This window comes from Wasmannia auropunctata, unplaced genomic scaffold, assembly GCF_000956235.1.
Source record: "Wasmannia auropunctata unplaced genomic scaffold, wasmannia.A_1.0 LD336101.1, whole genome shotgun sequence".
NCBI lineage: Eukaryota > Metazoa > Arthropoda > Insecta > Hymenoptera > Formicidae > Wasmannia > Wasmannia auropunctata.
This window is the reverse complement of record NW_012026789.1, coordinates 5,604,010-5,626,182: the sequence shown is the minus strand read 5'-3', so window position 1 is coordinate 5,626,182 and position 22,173 is coordinate 5,604,010. Positions and strand designations below refer to the sequence as shown.

Below are 22,173 nucleotides of genomic sequence, written 5' to 3'. Positions count from 1 at the left end.
TGTTTCTGTTTTTCAATCGCGTTTTGCGATACACGATTTCCGCCTTGCATCTTTTCGTCACAAAGACGAACACCAATTAAGCCGAGTCTTTTCAAGACGTATATGACTGCACGATAGCTTGACGTTTTCTTATCTTTGATGTTGTCATCCCGTTCGGTTGATAGCGGGCGGCTCACATTTCAGCACCGTCAACACCGAGTCTCGGGCGCCGAACAATGCTGGAGTAGAGTGACAATGGGATGAAACGATGTCAATACGCTACCAAGTAGGTATTGCCAGCGCTGTGATATAATGGCCATCGTCGCGGAATTATGTACGCCTCCCCAGAAGGCGATAAAATCACTTGTTATTACGTAAGAGAGGCTCTCAATAGAATCGTTATGTTTTCCTCTTGCTCTCTCACTCGTCTCCCTCTATCTTTTAGTTATGATCATTTAAATTTACGACGATTGGGGTCCGGGTCGTGAATGTGAGCAATATAATTAGAGTATGGAATTTTCACGCGCGTCGAAAGGGACTCTGCATCTGCTCGCATTGGTTCTCATCAGCGGCGCCGAATGAATGAATCAAATCGAGCGTTTCACATCAAACGAAACAGGAATATATTTTGTTATCAGTGGATTACGCTTTTAAGATGAAAGCGGATGAGTCACATTCCATTTAAATTGAATTAAATTTAAACATGAGTTAGTTTTAAAACCTTCCTTGACATTTACACATATTTTGTTTAAGAAATTTATATTAAAAATGTAAAATAAAGAAATAGCCATGTAAAAATATTTATTTCGAAAATAATTTCATAGTAAGAACCGATAAGAAAGAATTATTATCTGCCTTTATCGGCAGATAATTGCTAAAACGCCTTATCGTCTTTTCTTTATTTCAACGAGGTGAGTTATTGTTTTGTAACATGCGCGTAATTTAGAACGCGCATCAACGGACACGTCGTTTAAACGGGGCGTTTCTCCCGGTTTCAAGAATCAAAAAGCCCCGCGCCGTCGTCGGCTTATACCTACGAGGATTACGAGGGGTTCGCGGCCGCGCTAGGCACGTTCCTGGCGTCGAGCGCAGCCGTCGTGATTCAGGCCGGCCAGAGTTCACGTCCGCCGCGTTGGCAGCAGTGCGCCGCCGAGTCAGTGCTCAATGCGTCGTGCGACGGACAACAACGTCGGGGTTTGGTGGTGTGGATAAGCGACTCGTCGTCATCGTCATCGTCGTCCCGCAGTCATCGTTTTGCAGCGTTGTTTCGGTACAGTCCGAGCGATAACGCTCCTTCCTTTCGACGCGGGTTAACCAAGTCGACCGAGCGTCGCCGCCGTCGGGCGCACCGTCGCTCCGTTTCCTCCGATCCGCTCGTCGACGGTTGTCCCCCGCGCGATGCATCGCGCGCATCGCGCCCGCGACGGAGCCGCGATCGACGCGCGTTGTTGGGCGTAGCCGGCGGAGCAGCCGAGAAACGAAGCACGGGAAACGTCGTACGTGCGTGCCTATCCTGACCTGCGTGTCTGCCTGTCTACCTGCATGCGTGCGTGAACTGCCCCGGAACTGCCCCGATCGTCGCTGCCATTACGAGCCAAGTGCGCGCGGCGCGGCGGGGAAAGAGGATGGGCGACGAGCGTGTGTGCCGCGGTGTCTAGTGCCTCGTACCCGCGTACTCGTGCTCGCGTTTCTACACGAAAGGAAGATACAATTGACGACGACGGGACGTCACTTCTCTTCTTCTCCGTCCGTCTCGTTCGCACTCCGTCCCGGCCGCGGCGAACACGTCCCCACGCGTCGTCGCCGTGAAACTCGACCCGCCTAGACGGCCAAGATCGAACGGCGGCAGGCCGAGGTATGTCGTCGGTAGCATCGTAGCTCGGAATCCCGGATTCGAGCGCGAGGTGAGTGCCAAATAAATTGACGTCGACGTCGACGTTGACGTTTACGTCGCGCTGCGCCGCGCCGCGTCGCGTCGCGTCGCTTTGCTTCGCGTCGTGTCGTCGTGTCGTGTTGCGTCGCGCCGCGGTGCGGTGCGACACGACGAGGCGAGGCGAGGCGAGGCGAGGCGCGGCGAGGGCAATTGATTCCGTCACGAAGGACGGCGCGACAGCGACCGGCAACGGGGGTGTGGATTTTCCAATGTTCTGTCAACACGCACAGGATCGACAGGAAGCTCGCTCTCGCGAACATGGCACACCCATCTCGCTGCGCGAGCGAGCGAGCGAGCGAGCGGCGCGAAGCGGAGCGGCGCGGTGCGGAGCGGAGCAGCACGGCGGTGGTGCCAGGAGACGCTCGCGCGGCGCGGCGAGACGGAGAGGCGGTGCAGCGCATAGATCGAAATCGCAAAAGATCGCCGTCGCGGATTCTGCGTAGCGGGAAAAGAGCGTGCGACGATTATAACTCGTTAACGATGATCAGTCGGAAATTGCGAGCCGCGTGATTTCGATACGACGCGACACGCGAAAATGATCTTTTAGTGTGCGTGCGTAATCTGTTAATCTGTCGCATATTTGTTTTTTTCCTTAAGGGACCTTTTAAATCGTATTTGTTAGGAATATATTCGTTAATGTCACACATTTATCACAATACCAAAGATATTACGTCTTGATTATGTCTATATATCTACACATAGTAATCTACACGTTTAAAATAATTCAAATTTACACACATATGTGTATTGCTCATTTGCAGCACAACTTAACTAAAAAATGTCATTTTTGAGTTATTTGAGTTAAACGAGAAAGACAACATAAGGAAAAGGAGAAAAACATACTTTTATTCCTCTACAATTAATGGTTACACCAAGATTGCACTTCAAATTTAATATTATAAAATTTTAATGATTCAAAACATTCATTCATTTTCTAAAAAAAAAACTTAATTTTTTAGTTGTAGCAAATATATACATATGCATTTATAGCGATATATATATACATTTTTTATTGGAGTAACCTAAATTCAGATTTCATTACCGAAAATAGTGTGTTTACTCATAGCGACAATTTTACGACAATTGACGTAGCGTCGAAAATTAAACTCACTGAGATTATATCCATCACATGATCGACGATTAGATTTACCTAATGTAGACTTAATATACTGTTCTGCTTGATAATTACATTCAGACGGTTGGTCTCGCTTAATGAAAACACAGCAGTAGGCTTCTAGAATTGGCTTTACGATAGTATGTTTCGGATATGATAAATAGTCAGTGTCACGTGCACGATGAATGGTAGCGGCAGCGATAATTGAAAACGACACGTATAATTTACATGCGTTGGTTGCCCAACGCAATCGGACATTGGATGTTGCAGATACACACCGTATTTTAAAAACAAGAAATTCCATGAATTTTAATCTTGCTCCAAGATCCACATTAAAGACTTGTCGCGGATGACTCGGAAAAGTTCCACTCATGCTGCTGCTCGAGGTCTCGCGACGTTGACGTTCAAGTTTCGCGGAGGCCGTCAGAAATGTCATGGGGCCAGACGGATAGACAGACTTATGGAGATGTGCATCGCGCTTCAAGAAATTCTAACTAATTAGAATTTAACTAAACAAATGACCGATCGATGGAACATTGCGAGGTGTCTTAGCGATTTCCTATGCGTTTCATTTCGCAAAAAAAGATATACGTGCATTCAACAAATATAACTTGAACAGCTTGAATATCGAAAATTGGGCACAAATTGCGAATGTTGTTCCTGTCGGTTCAAAATCCTAGTTTAATAACTTTAACCCTAATCGGTACTCACTCACGAAATTTCCTTAATTGAAATCTCCTTAATTGCACTCCAGTACTCGATAAAACTTTAGATTAATGTATTTTCTTTGCTTAAAATTAACGTAATTAAACAATTTTTTTCATTTTAAAGGTCAAAATCCAAGGAATAAGATTATGTAATTTAAAGTCACATAAAGTTGTGAGAAACGTTTGTTATAAACAATTTTTCACAACGCTATGCGCCATAGATTTGGCCGCATAATCGAGAAAAAATGTTCGGATTCATCAAATCCGCAAATAACTCGTGAATCAGGGTTTAAATAGTTTGTTGAAACGTATAGAAGATTCCAAATTTGTTTTTTTTTTTTTTTTACAGAGACGTTTAGATCGGAGGTTTTCGATTGCGCTCTTTCCCATTAGATTACCTCCTTAACTGTGCGAGATCTTTCATTCGTTCGGGGCTATCAGATTTTGCATTGTTTTGCGTTCGCAATCTGCTTTACGTAAATCGCACGTGGAACATTGTTTCGCCTCGCGACTATGGCGTTCCACGAGCCTCTCTTCCGCGAGCGCGTTGCGCCCTTCGCTTCGCCAAAAGCCTTTTATAAAAGGAAATGTTCGAATCGCCGTCTCGCGAAGTTTCGTCGTGCGTACGACTTTCTAGTCGCGGGTTTTCAGCCTACGCGTGCGAAAACGCGCCCGCGCGTACAATCGCACTTCCAAAAGTCGTCAAAGTCGCTATAGGGCCACCGACGCCGATTATTAGATCATCGAAGCGATTAGATCATCGCAATTCGCGTAACGAGCCGTATTCACGCCTCCGCGTTCATGCCGTGCGGGGATAGCCGTTAAAGAAAAGAAAAAAACCGGTGCCTCCCTTTTATCCGAGAATATAATGTGTTGATGTGGCACGACGATCGTAAAGAGATCGAGCAGCAACTATAGCTATCGTGATTCAGGAAATTGATCTTTCAACTGCAGGACATTAAATTTCTCTTTCGATATCGCCATGAGGCAAATAAAAATTTCTAAATTATTCCCATATGGAGATTGACGTAGAAATAATATAAATAAATCAATTAAATTAATCCTTTATCGCGAGATATTCGATCTTGTAAGGAGACCCGATGATTATAAAATTTAATGTAATAATTGTAGATACTGAAAGTCCATTAAGATACGTATGATTCGCTTCGATGTAACGTGTCGATATCCGGCCTCGGTGAGTGAACGGTCGCGAATGGACCAGTTCAAATATCAACCGGAATGAGAAATATATATATAACACAGAGTAGACATAAGTGTGTATGTGTGTGTGTGTACATATTGATTTAACTTCCGTACACTTGTTATTTTTTTATTACATTGATTACGTTGGGACATGTTTGGCGCTTTTAATGCTCTTATAAAATTGTAATTGTACCGCGATAAATAAATTCAAACAAGGAGACAAGAGGTAGTATCCAGATACTACTTGCGATCCGGGATCGTTTACTCTGTTTACATCACAATTTTGGAACTCGGAGCGTACACATTCGTATAACGTCGAGTATGCGCCGGCACCGAAGCAGATCGGTGAAAGCACATGATACCACGCATGTCGCGAGTTTCAAGTCGGCGGATTTTGCAACGCGCGCAACCGATCCGTGTGTCGAGATAGAAACCACGGTTCCGCATCGTGACACCCGCGCCTCAATCTTTCAAATATCACAATTCTTTTTTTTTGTCGCGCGAAAAGTAATTCGTGTTCGTTGTTTTGACGGGTATAAAGAGAATGAGAGACTCACTCGTTATTCGGCAGATAACGCTTCACCCGTAACCGAGACGGGACCCTCGGGTGAAGAAATATCGGTTAATAGACAGTTAGCTTCATTGACGGCACGTTTGCGCACAATTAGGAGGATTATTTTGAAGCGCTTGTCGGAGTTTAGAGTTTTAATGCTTTTTTCGACTACCGCGAGCTTCTCGCAGCGTCTCCCAATTTCGTTCCATATGGATTGCGAAACTCAATGAGTCTCGACTCGTTTGGCGAGTTTTCGCAAGCTTCAGGAACATACATTCACTTGAGCATTGAATATCAAATCATTAAAATATCAAGGATCGAGAATTAATTACGAAAAGTCATTGATCGAAGCGGTTTTTTTTTTTACGTAGCTTCAAAGCGTAATACGCGGTACTCGCGTTCGATGCAGAAAAGTTTCGAGAATGAGGCAGTTTATTTTCTCCTCGAGGCGTTTGTTCGTCATGTAACTGCTACGTAACTAACCGGGAATATTGCATCGTCTTTTGTACTCGCGTTTATTTACCCGCGGGATAATTGTGCGTAGAACGGTGCGCGTTATACCGCGCCAGGAAGATCCTAGAAAGTGTTCGAATTGATAAAAAGCCGCACTTTCTACGCGTCTGTATTGCGGTATCGTGACTTTTTCGATTCGTTACCGTTGCAGCGCGAATATTAAACGGCGACCTTTTTGTCGACCTTTCTTCCAATTGTTGCCTACGTGCATTTAAATGCGTTTTATATATATACGTTTAAATCTTTATAATTAGTTGATATAACATATGGTTAGTTTCGATGATGCCGATTTACTGTTAATATTTTTTTGATGGCTTTTATGAAAAGAAATTTATTTTACAAGTGCCTTACATTCATATTCAAAGAATACGTCAGGATTACATATTGCAAAGCTATAGACTTTTCAAGAATTTGTGATTTCGGATTTTCTTCACTTTCCGCCGTTTGCAGAAAATTACGGGTTTCCGAACGGTTTGAATAAGTACCGTACTTGAAACGACGTCTGTGCATCAACGAAATTCACATCGACGCGAGTTCTTATTTCTCGAAAGGAAGTTCTAATTTCGCGTCTTATCTAGACACTAAAAACGGCGCGATTGGCCTTCCAGACAGATGCGCGATTTCCGGTCGCTCGCGCGGTTTTGCGGCTGCTCCCGCGTGCAGATTCTTTTTATGTGATACCGACACGTTATATAACCAATTATATCTAATATCCCAGTGTTGCGCGCAAAACGGTGATCCTCTGTCGTATTAATTAAAAGATACACGCGCTCTCTCCGATTCGAGATACCGATTTCCTTATCGCAATATTTGACAGACACGGCCTGATAACGGGATCGGGACGTGCGTTATCCGAGCGTGTTCTTCTCGTGCCGAGCGATCGTCATTGACATTACGAGTTATGTGCGCGGCATCCGTGCCGCGAGCGCTCGAGATTGCGACGCGAAAAATGATATCATTCGCCGTTATCATCTTACGCTTCCAAAAATAATGCGAATACCGGAAATACATCTCGTCTCTCGAATTTCTCTATACGCTCAAACTTTTCGTGCGAATAGCCTTGCAATCGCGCGAACCGTTTAACTTTCCTCTCGTCCGCTCTCGCTCTTCCCACATTATTACCTGACCCTCATTGGAGTCACATTTAATATTAATTAGCACCATTTGTTATGATACATCTATGCCGTATACAATTGTCGTACAATTATCGAAAAATCGCTTTAAAATCATAATGAAGAAGCGCAGCATAGTTATACATTTTGCTACATGTGTGATGCTTAGATATATTATACATAAATATAACGTAGTCTGGATATGTAATAAAATTGTTTTTTTCCATATTTTTTTACACCTAATATACTAGAATCTTTTTTTTTAACACGAAGGAACGTTACGCGTGCTTCCGATGTTCGAGAAACTAGAGACGCCGCTGATTCAGGTTCTCGTGTTTTGCAGGTGAAGCCCCAGCATGGCCAGCAGATGACTGTTAGCCGAGCCGGTGCTCGTACTCGACTCTAATATGAGCGAAGTGGTGGCAGTGACGCCGACTGGTGGACCTACGCGCCAGGAAAGCGTGACACACATCAAACGGCACAAACTGGCCAGCTGTAATGTTCCTCTCGTGCACGGTCGGCCGAATCCGTCGATCAGTCCACGCAGCAGACTGACCACGCATCAACGAAACCACAGTTTGGACTTCAGGTATCCGCTTCGATCCCGCGAATACTCGCGGCGAGGTCGTTCCGCGGCACACGCGCGAGCTATTTGCGACACGTCTGGCGCGCGCCTCCGACGTTTCCTGGCACTTGTTGAATAAAAGCGATCGTAAATTTGCCTCGCGTATGCGACCGACGTCCACGACGTCGGAGTTGACGATACGAGTTGGAAGTTATACGTTGTATATAAATCGGAGGAATACAAGCAGAGATATTTAAATTGACGACGGGGCGGCGACGGCGTCATCAATATTAATAATGACCGCAACGAGTAATCGCGCGCGGCCCTGTCGTATCTACATGTTTTCTTTATTGGTCGCGCTTTCGCAGCCGCCAACTGCAGAAACTGGAGCTAGCTAATGTTTTGTGCACGCAATTTTCTTTGGCCGAGAAAAAAATCTTTATCGAAGGATAAATTTATATAAGAGTTTAATTTAAATGTTTCCTATAAAATAATAAAGTTTATTACTCTAATAACGTAGAGAATTTACAAAATATAAATTTTTTGTAACGTAAAATAAGAAGGAAAAAATACAAAAAGTATTTAGTATTAAGAATTTAAGAAAAAAAACGCAATAATACAATGTTTAAAGCATTAAACAATATAATATTAAAGAGAGAAGGATATATTGATAACTAACATGACATATATGAGATAAGATAGAAGAGAAATTAAACAAATATACACTAATTATATAAGTCGTCATATAAAACATATTTCTCTGAAAAAAAACTAAAACACTTTATATTTTTACCTTCTTTTTTATACCTATATTAAAAAATTAAGAGCACATTTGCAAAATTCGAAGCAATCTATGTATAGCGTATCGCTCGAGGGAATATCTTGATTATCAATTATAAAGCTATCGATTGTTATTTCTAGATCAATGGGTATCCTACTACCGCCGGTGCCTCAGGCGACCGCAACGACGTTGACCCACCATCATAGAAATCGGAGTTTGGATTCCGCGCTACAACGGATCCCAGAGGTGGACGTTACGCCGAGTCCGGAATGCGAGAATCCTGCACCTTCGTCGGTCTCTAAGACGACGACGGTGTCATCGTCGTCCTCGGGGCCATGCGGAAAGAGCGCGCGTACCGCGCGAGAACGCGAGGACCTGGCCAGTCTCGGTTCCGACGACTCCGGCATCCTGTGCGGCTCCGACAGCGGCTCGAGCGATGCCACGAACGCGCCCGCCACTCGTGAGTCCAGCGTGGATCATCTGCACAGTCGCGAGAGCCTCGAATCGTCCGTGTCGCAACCGGGTGACGTGTATTCGGTCGATGCGGTGGACGGTATGGAGAACAGTGCCGGTCTAGTGTCGGTGTCGATGTCAGTGCCGGTGTCGCCCATAGAACTGTCCACGCGTCTCAGTGACAGTCCAGCGTCTCCCGTGTCTCCCGAGAGCGAGACCAACGGTGACCGTTCTCGGTGCGACGACGCGAACGGTGACGAATATTGCTCGCAGGAACCACGATCAAACGTGAATGTGCGAGAACGCGGTAGCGATGGTCAACTTGACTATCAGCATCAAGAGTGCGTCGATATCTACCAAGGCGCTATGCAGATGTCGTCACCGCCGTCCGTGGCCGATACGAGCCAGAGCGAATTGGCCGGAGCGGCCATGACCCTTTGCTGCGGCACAACTGCAACGCAGCAACAAGAAGTTGAGACGGTGAAGAAGCAATCGGACGCTGTCCGTCGGCAGAAGCAAGAGACGAAGCAGCCGAAACCCTCGGAAGGCTGTCTACTGCGACTCTTCGAGAGTCAAATATTTGACATGTCTATGGCTATATCCTATCTGTTCAATTCCAAAGAACCCGGCGTTCAGAGTTATCTAGGTAAAGTAAACATCAAAAAGAAAATTAATTTTTTATACGTATTACATTCGAATAATGTATACTATTTAAAATTAAATCATCAAATTAAAACATATGAGTTTCCAAATATCGATCGATAGAAATTTTACGAAGTGACAATTTTTTAATGATATACATCTTGAAGATAAATACGATATGTGACGTATTTTGTAGGTAACAAGATGTTCAGTTTTCCGGATAACGATGTGGACTTTTATTTACCGCAGTTAGTTGTGATGTATATACAACTTCACGATGTAACAGAAGTTCTTTATCCATATCTCGTCCATAGGTAAATATAGGATTCGCTTATTAAAAGATCGCTTGATTGATGCACTTTATCAATTGCAGCGTTAAGATTTGAATGAATTGAAATTAAACGAATCAATTGCTTTGCAGATGTAGACAGTCAGCAGATTTTTCATTAAAATGTGCTTGGCTGCTAGACGCTTACAGTTCTGATGCTCATTTGCCGTCAAAGAAGAAGTCTCATGGGACCAAATTGAAAAATCTTATCCTGTCAGATGAACTCAGGTAGGATCATTAAGCAAAAAAAAAAAAGGAAATTTTTTACCGATTATTGACTCAGGAACAATCGTATGTGAAAACAAAACAAATTTATCTAATAGTGAATACATGCAATATTTTAGGCCAAAGGGAAATGAGGGTCGAAAGCAGCGTGTCGCTGGCTTGCAAGTTCCTGCGCCATCACCATTGCCCTCGACGCAAAATCTTACGTCGCCGAATAAGAAAACCCACCAAAGATCTCAGTCCGACGCTACTGGATTGTTCCAGACTATACGCCGTAGTCATTCCGGTAACTATTCACAAACTAACATGCATCTTTAAAATAGTAAATTGTAAAACAATACCGAATTATTTTTACAATGACTGTTTTAATGATCATTCAATAATACTTTTCAAAAGGTATAATAAATAAAGTAAGTCTTGGGGACCTGAGCTCTGGTCGAGCGTTTGACAACGGCTGTACCTGCTTCTATTCCTGCCAAGGTGTGGTGAACGATTTGCGAGGCCAAAAAACCGATTGTTTTTGCAACGTAAGTCATTATCTTGTCCGAAAGAGTAGCAGGCGTTGTACTTGAAGCTTTAATATGTATATATCTTTTACGCCTGCAGGCACCGCGACTCGCGCCAGAACTCGAATTTATTCAAGCTCTAATATCAATTGGTAAATTGCTCGGGACTATCCCAACAAAGGAAAGTAAAACCGTTCAATTAGTGGCGGAGCTCAATACGCTTAATTTGAATCTCCCTGCGAGGGTGTGGCTTCCTCTGCACAGTACGATACCGCATCATATCGTGCGAGTCCCGCCACAATACGCTGCCGTTCTTAACAGCAAGGACAAGGTATATATATATGTACATAGACATTTCGCGTTTCACTTTCTTAAAACTAATGCAAAAAATCGTCATTTTGATGTCTATATTGGTACTATTCTAGGCACCTTATATTATATATATGGAGGTATTAGAGGTGGAGGATTTATATACATCGCCTGTGCCGACGAAAATAATGGGCAGTTCGTTGAGGCACACTAAGTCTGAGGAAAACTTAACGGGCGGCGAGCAGTCCAACATATCCACTTCAGATAGTCAACAGAACTCGGCGGTGCGACAAACCCCCGTAAAAAATATCTCGCCTTACTCTGTTAGGAATACAGATGTGGCATTTAGTTTCCCCGATGACGATCCTAATGATTGTTGGAGTCAGGAAGACGACGAGATCACGCAGCAGGTATATACTTTGTTCGAGCGGCCTTATATATTTCTCTAATTCTAATTTCATATTCTAACTTTTCCATTTGCTTTCGTTTCAGTATTTACAGCTTCGCAAGCCAAAAGATCGGGATACCATATCGCAACTGAGTCAAGAATCGTCCGACAGCAGGGAGCCGATCTTTGTACCGGGCGACATCAAGAGAAGATTGAGCGAAATGGCAGCTACGCCGAGTGCGACTTTCAGTCACGATCCCGAGGATCCATCGGCGGCGGTCCTCAAGGAGCCCTGGGAGCAGAAGCAACGACGCATAAGAGCTTCCAGCCCGTACGGGCATTTGGCATCTTGGAGATTACTTGCGGTAATTGTGAAATGCGGCGATGATCTCAGACAAGAACTTCTCGCCTCGCAGCTGCTCTCAATGTTGCAAAAGATTTGGCAAGACGAACAAGTGCCCCTTTGGGTACGACCGTACAAGTAAGTGCGAGTTACTATTGAAACATTTCGTCTTGTGAGAAAAAAAGTCAATTGTATGCTCTTCTCTATTGAGATGAGTAATTATTAGCTGATATGTACATAATTTGTTAATATACAATATTAAATTTGCTAATATTAATATAATAATATTCAATGATTCGGCTTTTGGATGATAATTTGATTTTTGTTGCAGAATATTGTGTCTGTCCAACGACAGTGGTCTGATCGAACCTATCCTGAACACCGTCTCGCTCCACCAAGTAAAGAAGCAGTGCCAATTAACACTTTTCCAATATTTCGAACGAGAGTTCGGCCCTTCTACCTCAGAGACGTTCCGCGTGGCGCAGAGGAATTTCATTCAAAGCTGCGCCGCGTATTGCCTGGTCAGCTATCTCATTCAAGTAAAAGACCGTCACAATGGCAATATTCTGCTGCACAGCGACGGCCATCTGATTCACATAGACTTTGGATTTATTCTGTCGACCTCGCCGCGAAATCTCGGCTTCGAGACCAGCCCGTTTAAACTGACGCCGGAATTTGTTGAGGTGATGGGTGGCAATCAGTCCAAGCTCTTCGAGGAATTCAAGAGCCTCATTCTTCAAGGCTTAATTGCGGCACGGAAGCACATGGAGAAGATAGTTAATCTCGTTGAGATTATGTTGTCGGGTAAGTGGTGGGGACCGCGTTCGTACGTTTGTTCGCGCGCTCTTTCAATCCACGTACCTCGAATAGTAGGTTTCATCGATTTTTTTTCCCACAGGCTCTCAGCTTCCGTGCTTCCGCAGTGGTGGGGCGGCGACTGTTCAAGGTCTCAAGAATAGGTTCCACCTCACGTTAACGGAGGATCAATTGCGTCGACATGTTGAGGATTTAGTCGAAGGCAGCATTCACTCGTGGTCCACTAAACTCTATGATCGATATCAATATTTCGCAAACGGTACTCTTTAATATCAAGATTAACAATCTTCTCTGTCTGTGGCATTTCGGTTAAAAACTTTTTCGCGATATTAAAAGAGGGGACACCGATCCGATATATGTTGTGGTTCTTCCACAATTTTTACATACATTTAATAACTCTGTTGACCAATCGGCGGTCGCGTGCCAACCAGTAAACATATATTCAAATCAATATACGTTGGGAAAACTGTTCCGTATCACAAGTTGCGATAAAAATGCTGTAACGTTAAAAGACATGATTTAATTATGTATTGCTGTTGATTGTAATTGGCGTTAGAAATATTTCCTCAATTCTTCGGTGAACGTTTTTTGCTTAAATTGTGCTATATTTTGAGAAACAGCTTCTATTAGTTTCAATATGTAAATAAAGAATTGTAATTGCATATTAACAATTGCACGATAGCGAGGGAGGGAAACGGAAAGTTCTTTCTGGGCACGTGATCTGAAATTTCGGTTGGACAACGCTGTTTTCTAGCATTCCACAAGCACAAATGACGTTCTAGAGTGGAAAAATCGCTTTCCTTCTGAACATGTAGATAGCCTCGATTAGGCTAAACGTATAGAATTTGGATAGATTGCTATTCTTTGAGTTCGGCGTTATTCCTTGCTTTTCTGGTGGGCAAGAACGATACGAAATATTTTTAGCAGAATTCAAAGCGATCTCGATGTTTGATAAATTAAGAAACTTCGATAGATGAATGGAATATATGAATATCTTAAGAGAACATGACTTAGTTGATGGATATGAGCGCGCTTCGTTGAAAGTTAAAAATATTTATCGTCGTTTGAGAAATTAGGAGATGAAAGAAGGAAATGATCTATGAGAATTTTGGTATATCCAGTTGATTACATATATCCACTATATATACATATATATAACGTTTTTTGTTCGATACATTAAGACTGCTGTTGTTTACGTATGCCTCGATTGACAAATTGCGAATTAGCTATCGTCGCAGCGCAGACGTGACGTCATTGACTGAGCGCGTTGGACTGTTAAATCGAGTGTAGCTTATATAAAACAGCGTAATTTGTTAAAGGTGCCTTATTTGTGTAGAGAAATGTGATGGAGACGATCAAACATAGACACAGTGAAGTGACGTGTTAACGTGGCAATCTGTTAGCGTGGAGCTGATTGAGCATGGAGCGGACAATCTGTAATTTGTATATATAATAGCGAAGGAAAAGAATGGAGAGAAGCACTGCGTGGACTTTCGTAGATAATTCGCGGCAATAAAAAGTAGAGCCTACTAAATGGTAGAGCGGAATTTCGGCGAATCTCCGGCATCCCCGGGGAGGGGATTCTAACAATTCTGGCGAGTTGGCGCGAGAAGGCTACGTACAAAAAATATAGGCTCGGATATTAGCGCGGGAGGCGAATACTCAAAATATTTCCTATTTCGTAGATTAGTACTCTTCGATAAATACATCTAATTGTACACGCGGTATTAAATTAGGAACTAAGCATTATACTTATAGCGAATCTTAAGGATCACATTTGAAAGTTTTTACATGTTCTTATATTACGTAAACATTCATTCCCTCTTCCTCTTTCCCTTCCCTTCCCTTCCCTTCCCTTCCTATTAGCTGTGAATGCGAGGAGCGTTGTAGCTTGTGTACGGAAGATAATTATTTAATCGTAATTCCTCGCGTGACGTTTTACGTACATATGTCCGTTTAAGTAAATTATATAGATATATATAGATAAACTATAAAGAGATATTGTACATATATATGAAATGACAAATTTTATCACCTTATTATACTATATCAGTTAAGAATTTAATCGAGGATGAATGTTCGAAGCAAAATCAAAGTTACGGCTGGAGCCAGCCCGGAGTACCAGAGAGACCTGGGCCCTCTGACTTCCAAGTGTCTTATATCTTTCTCTCTCGCTCCCGCTGTCTCTCCTTCTCTTATCATAACCGTCTCATGATAGACAGGCAGACCAGAAATCAGGAACGAGTATAGGATGATTGAGAGAATGCGAAACTAATCCGTCGATACTTCGACACGTTGGTTGTCCCTTATTTTCCGGTTTCGGCGGGCTCTCGTAAAAATTGTATAATATATTATACGTGTAATTATAATGTGAGGGATTTTAACATTCTCGTTGTTATGCTGTGTAAGAATGATTGCGGAGGGATACGCGAAGGGGGTATCCACCCTTTCACCCCTTGGTCGATTGAACGTGCCCGAACTTACTTCCTGTTCTATCGACACGTGAAATGTCAAGATCTCTGATTTGCCTTGATCTTTCACCTCACTACAAGCTACTGATAATATCCATCATTGAATAAATACGAATGCGATAAAACAAAGAGAATTTATTTAGCACCCAACTGCCGTTTCGCGTAAATTTGTATAATCGCATATCAGTACTGGTACATTATATTATATAGTAATATATCATATAATATATATACATATATATAATGTTATGTATTATATGTAATATATATTATATAACATATTGGTATATTATACATATTATATATAATTATTTCGTATTTTATACATTCATATATATATTATTAATTTATATATATATATTATATATAACGCGTAACGAAAACGTTACTGTCTAAAATTCTTATTGTTGCTGTTAATATTCATCATTGTTCCATAGATTTGAACTTAACGGTAAACACAATCGTCGCTACAAAGATATCGTGATGCATCAGTCACGACAAAATTGTAAATTGGAACTTTTACACATTTACGTACATACCTAATACAGGCGCCTACAGAGATAGATGATAGAAATAAAGCAATAAGTATCGCGAGTATCACAATAAGTTCTTAAGTTAATGGAGATCATATGTGGAAATACAGCCTTATATTCTAGAGAGCTGCTGCAATAAGTTAGAGGGCAAGATAGCCAGCTTGTCAAGAAGATAATAAAACGGACGGGAGACCCAGGCAAGCATCGAACGGGCGACTACGCCCATGGTGTCCGGATACTGATGAGTCAACAGGGCCAACAGTGCAGTGAACGAGCACAGACCGGCGGTGAAGAGGATGAAGAAGGGCAGCTCCTTCTTCGGGTAGACACTGACGTCGTGGAACGACGGCAAGAGCTCCCGGTCGGCACATTCAGTACACGTTGGATACGGGTAAAACAGATGACCACGCTCCAGCGGATAGGGCAACATCCTGAACGTGCCTTCCCACGTACAGTGGAGTAGATTCAGGGCACCCTCTATCTGCTTCCAGTGTGCCAGGTGAAAGAACGCGTATGCAATCGCTTCGGAGTCACCACGTTTCAGCACGTGTTCAGGAGGGAGGATGAGCGGCTTCATTTCCAGGAGATACTTGGGCACATGAGGATTGAATTCTACGGCCCGGTGGATCGCCTCCACCGCCGACATCTCGGCGGTGGTCAGACCGCGTTTACTGGCGATATCGGGTGAGAACTTGTCCGCCACCAGCCGTGCCTTCAGCAGCGCCGCCGTGTAGCAAATGGTCGCCGATTTCGGCAGGCTGATGTCGTCGTACTTGGCCAGCACGGCCTGCACGTCCGCGTACGCCTGCATCTCCAGCAGGGTCTCAATCAGGTTCTCATGGATATTCAAGACATTCATGATGGGCGGTACCTCCTTTGTGAGATCGCGGAACATCTTCACCGCCTCCTTAAGCTTCCCTAATTTCCTCGCGCACATCGCTAGTCTTCTCTTGATGTAGATCAAGACATTTGTATCCCTCCTGTGTATCGCCTCGGCTATGGATCCCTGGTGTTGGGTATTCTGTGACTTCCTGTAATTGTTTTCGGCCACTTTCAAGGCTTGCTTCAGGATCTTCTCCGCCTCGACGATAGTAGTGGCCTCTTCCTCCGCGAGAAGAATATAAGCTGGCGCACAATCGGGATTACGATCGAGAGCACTGTGTGCAGCTTGTATTCTCACTACTGGATTGCGCTCTCTCCAAGCTGTTTGCATAATCTCGTACTCTGCTTTACCTGTAAAAGAAGAGTATTCTATCAGCTCATCCATCTCTTTAAATATCTTAAGAACAAAAATGACAGAATTAATGTCTCCAATTATCCAAATATTTTTGTCATTTCCAACTTAAGATTGTGTTCTAATTTATTGTCAGTGCTGAAAATATTTAGCATAGTCACATGCGTTATCAGCACTGACAGTAAATATTGAAACGCAGTCTACATTATAATGGATATTTAAATTTTTTATATAGTAAACACATGTCATAAATCAATTATGAAAAACTTAACAAAATATCAACGAGATATTTCTAAGCTAGGTTTTTTTTTTGGTACATTTGAATCGTACCAGTATCACCTTCGCAGGTAAAGAACGTCTGATGGTCCTGTGCGGACAAGTTCATGTCGTAGTACGTGAGGGGCTCCTTGTTGGTGGCCCAGTAAAATCTCTGATACTCCGCGCCTCTGAAAAGATTGATCGGATTGCGCCAGACCTTGCACTCGGGCACATTCTGGTGACTCGAGGAGCCTCCGGAGGTGAGGCTCGTACCATTGCCATCGTTGGCGCTGTCACCGCCGCCGATCCACGGCGAGATGTGGTTGAGTGACACCTGCTCGATGAACGAGGTGCCGTACTTCCTGAAGTACCACCACTCGAAGATGAGTATCAGGCCGGAGATGAGAGACGACGTACCGGTGAGGGCGACGTAGAATTTTGGGGTTAGGGTGTTCAGGAGCAGCGTCGAGTCCCACATGTTGGATATGGTGAGTAGCAGTGCCATTTATGCTCGCTCGAGGGAAAACAACTCCGCGCGCGACTCTGTTGCGATTTTCGAAGGCGAGTCGTCGCGAGGCACAAGCAGGCACAAGTGCTCCACCGCTGTTCACCACACGGCGCGCGACATCCGGAGCACGGTGGCTAACAGCAAGACTCCACGTGAGCTCTCCTCTCGTGCCGCTACTTCGTATCCGACTTCGTCCGTAAGCTCGTCCCGTACGCCGAAGATAAAATTGCTGGACGATCCGGCTATCCGACGACTCGGCACGCGTGCATCGTCACGCATCTCCCGGCGCGTAGTAAATATTTTCGACGATGCTCTGATGCTGCTCAATGCTGACAACATTCCACGCGAAACGGCCAGGTAAATTGGCTTCTTCTTCGGTCGATAAGGGGATCAAGTTGAAAAGGAAGAGGGCGCGCTGCAAGATACCGGTCTCCTTTATCAAGTCACGTTGATAAAGGAGAAATTTTCGAGTTTCTTTATTGTTGCCGACTGTCTAATTGCAGATTTAATGACGACGATAGATGGTAGCATATTAGCATGTTTTATTATACACTCGCTTTGCGTTTATTTGCTCGTCATTAGATGGCGCTGGATGGTTGATGGACTAGTGCAGCTAGTGCTCACTTTTTATGTCTTTTTCATGCTTAGTTTCTTCTCTCGTGCAATCTTTATAAGAAATATAGGAAGTATAGGAACTCATATTCAGAATGCGCTTATAATGATAGTGCGCATTTAGTATGTATGTAGTTTATGTTACATATGTATAAAAGCTCAAGACTTATTGTTAACGCGGTAACATATTGAGCGCATTCTGAATATACATATAAGCCAGGTATGACTATATCTCAAACTTTCCACTATTTTTATTCTTTAATAAAAAATAGTTTTAAATATTTGGATGTTTAGAAATTAATAAATAATAAAAAAAACAGTTTTAAGCTTTGTCTCTATACTTCGCGTGCATTTTAAATATATTTAATATATTTTACTTCATATATATTTCATCTTTTGAACTAAAAAGCTGTTTAATAATATTTAGTTAATTAAAACAATATTAATTATGATAAAAATAAAAGTATTAGATTGATACATTGAAAAAGCTATATTGCATTACAAAATCAAAAAACCTGAGGTAAATTTTTTTCTCACAGAATATCATATCACAAGGGTCAAAAACAATTTAAATTTATTCAATTTTAATTAGTATAATAAATATTATAATGTTAATGTATTAAAGATTAATTAATGCAATATATGTACATGATAATTATAATTATTAATATAATATTACATAAATGTAATAATAAATGTTAATATTTAATCCGTAAGTAGCGAGAATATTTCGAAATGTACGTGCACCAATATTGCAGGTTGCAACTTTCTTTCTGTTAATCCTCATCCAAGGACAAGAAAAATCTGTCCATCTCTGCACGAGCAGAATAGAAATGCTGAAGCTTACGAGAATGTGCGTTACGTAAGTACGAGGAAGAGTACAGATAACCGGAATAATGGAAGCGCATGGTGGACAGATAATAGGTTACTACGGACACGCGGTTATCTTACATGACGCCTCGAACGTCAGCGGATCCTTGCGCGCGCGTTCGAAGGTCTTTCTTCCTTCCCCCGAGCGCCAGCACTTCGCTCGTCCCAATAACCCACTTATCGAAGAAACGTCGAGACGTTTACCGCGCGCATACAGGACGTCTCGCGATCTTAATTCTCTAAGACGATTTTTCTTTGGCGAAAATGTCGAAACATTAATGCTCGTCGATTTGCAAACGATCAAAGCTCATTAGCGAACCAAATGGTTCTTCAGGAACTTATATGGATAATGAAACCACTCTCCTTTGGATATTATAATGTCAAGCGAATCTTAATAGAGCTTCAAGTTAAAGTTAAGCGACAAAGACAGATATGTATGTGATAAATGATGATTTCTTATGGCATGCCCGCATAAGAGAATTCAATTGTATAGTTATAATAGTCGGAGAATTTCTCGTTAAATAGAAAGCGAGTCGGAATTAAAGCTGCCTGTGGAACACTCTGTATAACGCTTTATAGTCCATTCAAAATAGAATGTTGTTGCTCGATTTCTTTTTCTGGTCGCTTCGTCAAGAAATTTCTCGTGGGAGAACTCGGTGACGCTCAATGCTCGTAATGCTATGTGATACTCACTTTTATTGTTCAGGATATTTTTGTTATCGTAAATTTGTGGAAATTCCGGCTAATGAGATGCGAATGTACAATCGGCCCCATTAAATTTTTCGTAACTTCTTTTCTAACGCGATATCAGAATCCTTTAATACGAATATTTACTTTATACTTTAATCCTAAAATTAGCTAATAAATATAGGTGATTGATTCATCCTTGGATTCCATGTGGAAAACTACTCTTAAAGCGCGCCGCGGTAATATTTCTCTCTCAGCCGTACGTCGGATGGAGAGGATTGAATTATTTGGCTAAGCCGATAAAAAGGCGGATAAAAGCGAGGCATGCAATAGTAAATAGCGATAAATGCGGAAGCGCGATAAAATGATTTTTGACGAAAGTATTTGTGTAGCTGAAAGCAGACGGGGCTTTAAAGCCGCACGTAATTTAGTAACAATCAAGGAATAATCGGTTTTACACAAGGAAATCTCTCTAGCTCAGTTTAATGCTTTTAAGATCATTCATCTTCGACTTTAATTGACTGCGGAAAATAGATCACTGACATATATTCAGATTCTCGCAGCTTGCTCGCGTTGAGACGTCATCCTCCTCCGCGACGTCTTTAACATGATAAGTGCATCTGCATTTAAATACGTTTGACTATGACTCTGAGCGTTTTCCTACCTTCTTCCCCTTCGCCTTCGAGTGACATTTTCCTGCGCGTCGACGTCGTCCTCGTTGTCGATGAAAAGATATGATTTTCACAGACGATCTCGCTTGTCGCCAATATTTCCGCCGTCGTTGCACGCATCGTCAAAGGAAAGTAAAGAAAGTCTGCGATCAGCTGCGTCGCTTCGTTTATCCCTCGAGAACGAAACGCAATACTTGGAAGCAGGTGTCGGAATAAAACAGGGAAGAAATCGCGCAATTTATTCGGCGAAAGAGGGAACGCGATCCGGGAGATGCAGCTTCGCATGGCCACGTACCTCGAAGGAAAAATGTAAAGTACCTCTTCCAAATCCTTGAATACAATAAGAATGACATAGATATACAAAATGCGAAATTCTCGTATTTTTTAATCCGAAAACGTTTAAGGAAGTTATTTGAGATGTAGTGCCTACTTATTTTTATGCTAAATATAAATATACTTTCAATTAAGCCCGATTACTCCCTCCTCTTCCACGTAATGTTCAGATTGCAAATTGTATATTGTATACGCGCGCAAAAATAAACTGTTATAATCATTATTACTGTAATCGGCAATAATAATGGATATGTATATTTTCCCGAAAGAAAAAGGGAAATTTCTTTGTGTATAATACGCCGCCATCCTTTTCCACACGCGTACTCTTTCTCGAGCTCCGTACCTCCGTATAGTGGTACAGTCGATCGGTGGGTCGGTCACTGAACCGCCGCCTCCTGTAACCGCCGCCGTCTCGTCCCATTCCGTCCCATCCCACCGCCGGCCTCCGCGCCGCGCCGATCGAGCCGGTACCGTTAGGATCTCGCCACGATTCGCCTGGAAGCAGACAACGTGGAAAAGCAAGCCGGAACTGCGCTTATATCGCCCCCTCCTCCTTCTCTTCCTCACGGATTTCGTGGATCCGGCTATGGAAATTTTCCGTTCGATTCTTGACTCTAGAAATCGGGATTTCGATTAGCGCAATTAAAAAATTCACATCTATATCGCGGATATGATCGCCGAATTCTCTCAGCACCACTTCGCGCTCGCACAGAACGGATTCGAAAATCGGTCTCTTGTATAGTGATTTTGACGAGCGAAATAGGCACTTCGCCCATGCTCTTATCCTTCAACTAAATCCATGAAAAATCATTCTAATCTACTTTGTGGGTATTTTAGACCTGAGACTTCTTTTTTCGTTGTATATTCCGCAAATTTCAATAAATTTTAATTAATTTTTTTTTAACGCCAAATTCTATAGAATCCAAATCTGTAAGCGAAAAAAAAGGTTTTGATAACAATGTTAAACGTTATGTCTAAAAACAAGAATTTTATTAAAAAATGTGAAAGAGTGCTTTGTTCTACAAATCTTCATGAATCATCATATCTTCATGAAAAAAAATTAAGTACCGTTAGAAAGAGAAAATTATGAATTTTAAAAAGAAAAATACATTATAACGTTTGGGTTCAAAAAATATAATTATATTTTTATTCAATGAATAAAGTTGAAGTATCTTAAAACGCATGCTTGAAAATATCAGAGGAATATTTAAAAAAAATATGAGAAAAATAAAGTTATAAATATAATTATAATATTATAACATTATAATATTATAGCACAAGTAATGTTTATTAAGGGGTTATATATATATACACTTGCAGCGCGAAAGATGACGACATTTTCACGATTTTTTTTTCGACAGCAAAATAAAAATTTATTTAAAAACTATTAATGGTATCATTTAGTACATGTTTTGGAGTACATGTCAAATTTTTTTTGTTAGAAAATATTTTAAAATGGCGGAACTGCAGCTGTTGCCCTGGAGCGCCTAGTTTTCAGCGGTGGACAAGATTACTCGAGAACGGAT

At 42.2% G+C, this 22,173-nt stretch overlaps 2 protein-coding genes across 4 annotated transcripts; one reads left to right on the top strand and one right to left on the bottom strand.

Annotated features, from left to right (window-relative positions):
* Positions 1–838: 838 nt before the first annotated feature.
* On the top strand, positions 839–15,066 carry LOC105460445 (phosphatidylinositol 4-kinase beta). 2 transcript variants are annotated; one of them, XM_011706905.1, is made up of 12 exons: positions 839–1,249; positions 7,458–7,703; positions 8,601–9,559; positions 9,752–9,869; positions 9,977–10,111; positions 10,228–10,394; positions 10,505–10,635; positions 10,715–10,945; positions 11,040–11,333; positions 11,416–11,792; positions 11,986–12,458; positions 12,553–15,066. In XM_011706905.1, exons 2-12 carry the CDS (start codon positions 7,522–7,524, stop codon positions 12,738–12,740), a joined length of 3,255 nt encoding a protein of 1,084 aa, XP_011705207.1. In that variant the 5' UTR covers positions 839–1,249; positions 7,458–7,521; the 3' UTR covers positions 12,741–15,066. The 2 variants fall into 2 exon arrangements, with proteins under 2 accessions (XP_011705207.1, XP_011705202.1); XM_011706900.1 differs by having other exon boundaries at positions 839–1,883.
* A 224-nt stretch (positions 15,067–15,290) lies between these two features.
* LOC105460433 (protein ST7 homolog) lies at positions 15,291–18,014 on the bottom strand. Of its 2 annotated transcripts, none has more exons than XM_011706889.1 (2): positions 17,048–18,014; positions 15,291–16,707 (listed from the first exon to the last, which is right to left on the bottom strand). In XM_011706889.1, exons 1-2 carry the CDS (start codon positions 17,469–17,471, stop codon positions 15,587–15,589), a joined length of 1,545 nt encoding a protein of 514 aa, XP_011705191.1. In that variant the 5' UTR covers positions 17,472–18,014; the 3' UTR covers positions 15,291–15,586. The 2 variants fall into 2 exon arrangements, with proteins under 2 accessions (XP_011705191.1, XP_011705183.1); XM_011706881.1 differs by having other exon boundaries at positions 17,039–18,013.
* Positions 18,015–22,173: the final 4,159 nt, after the last annotated feature.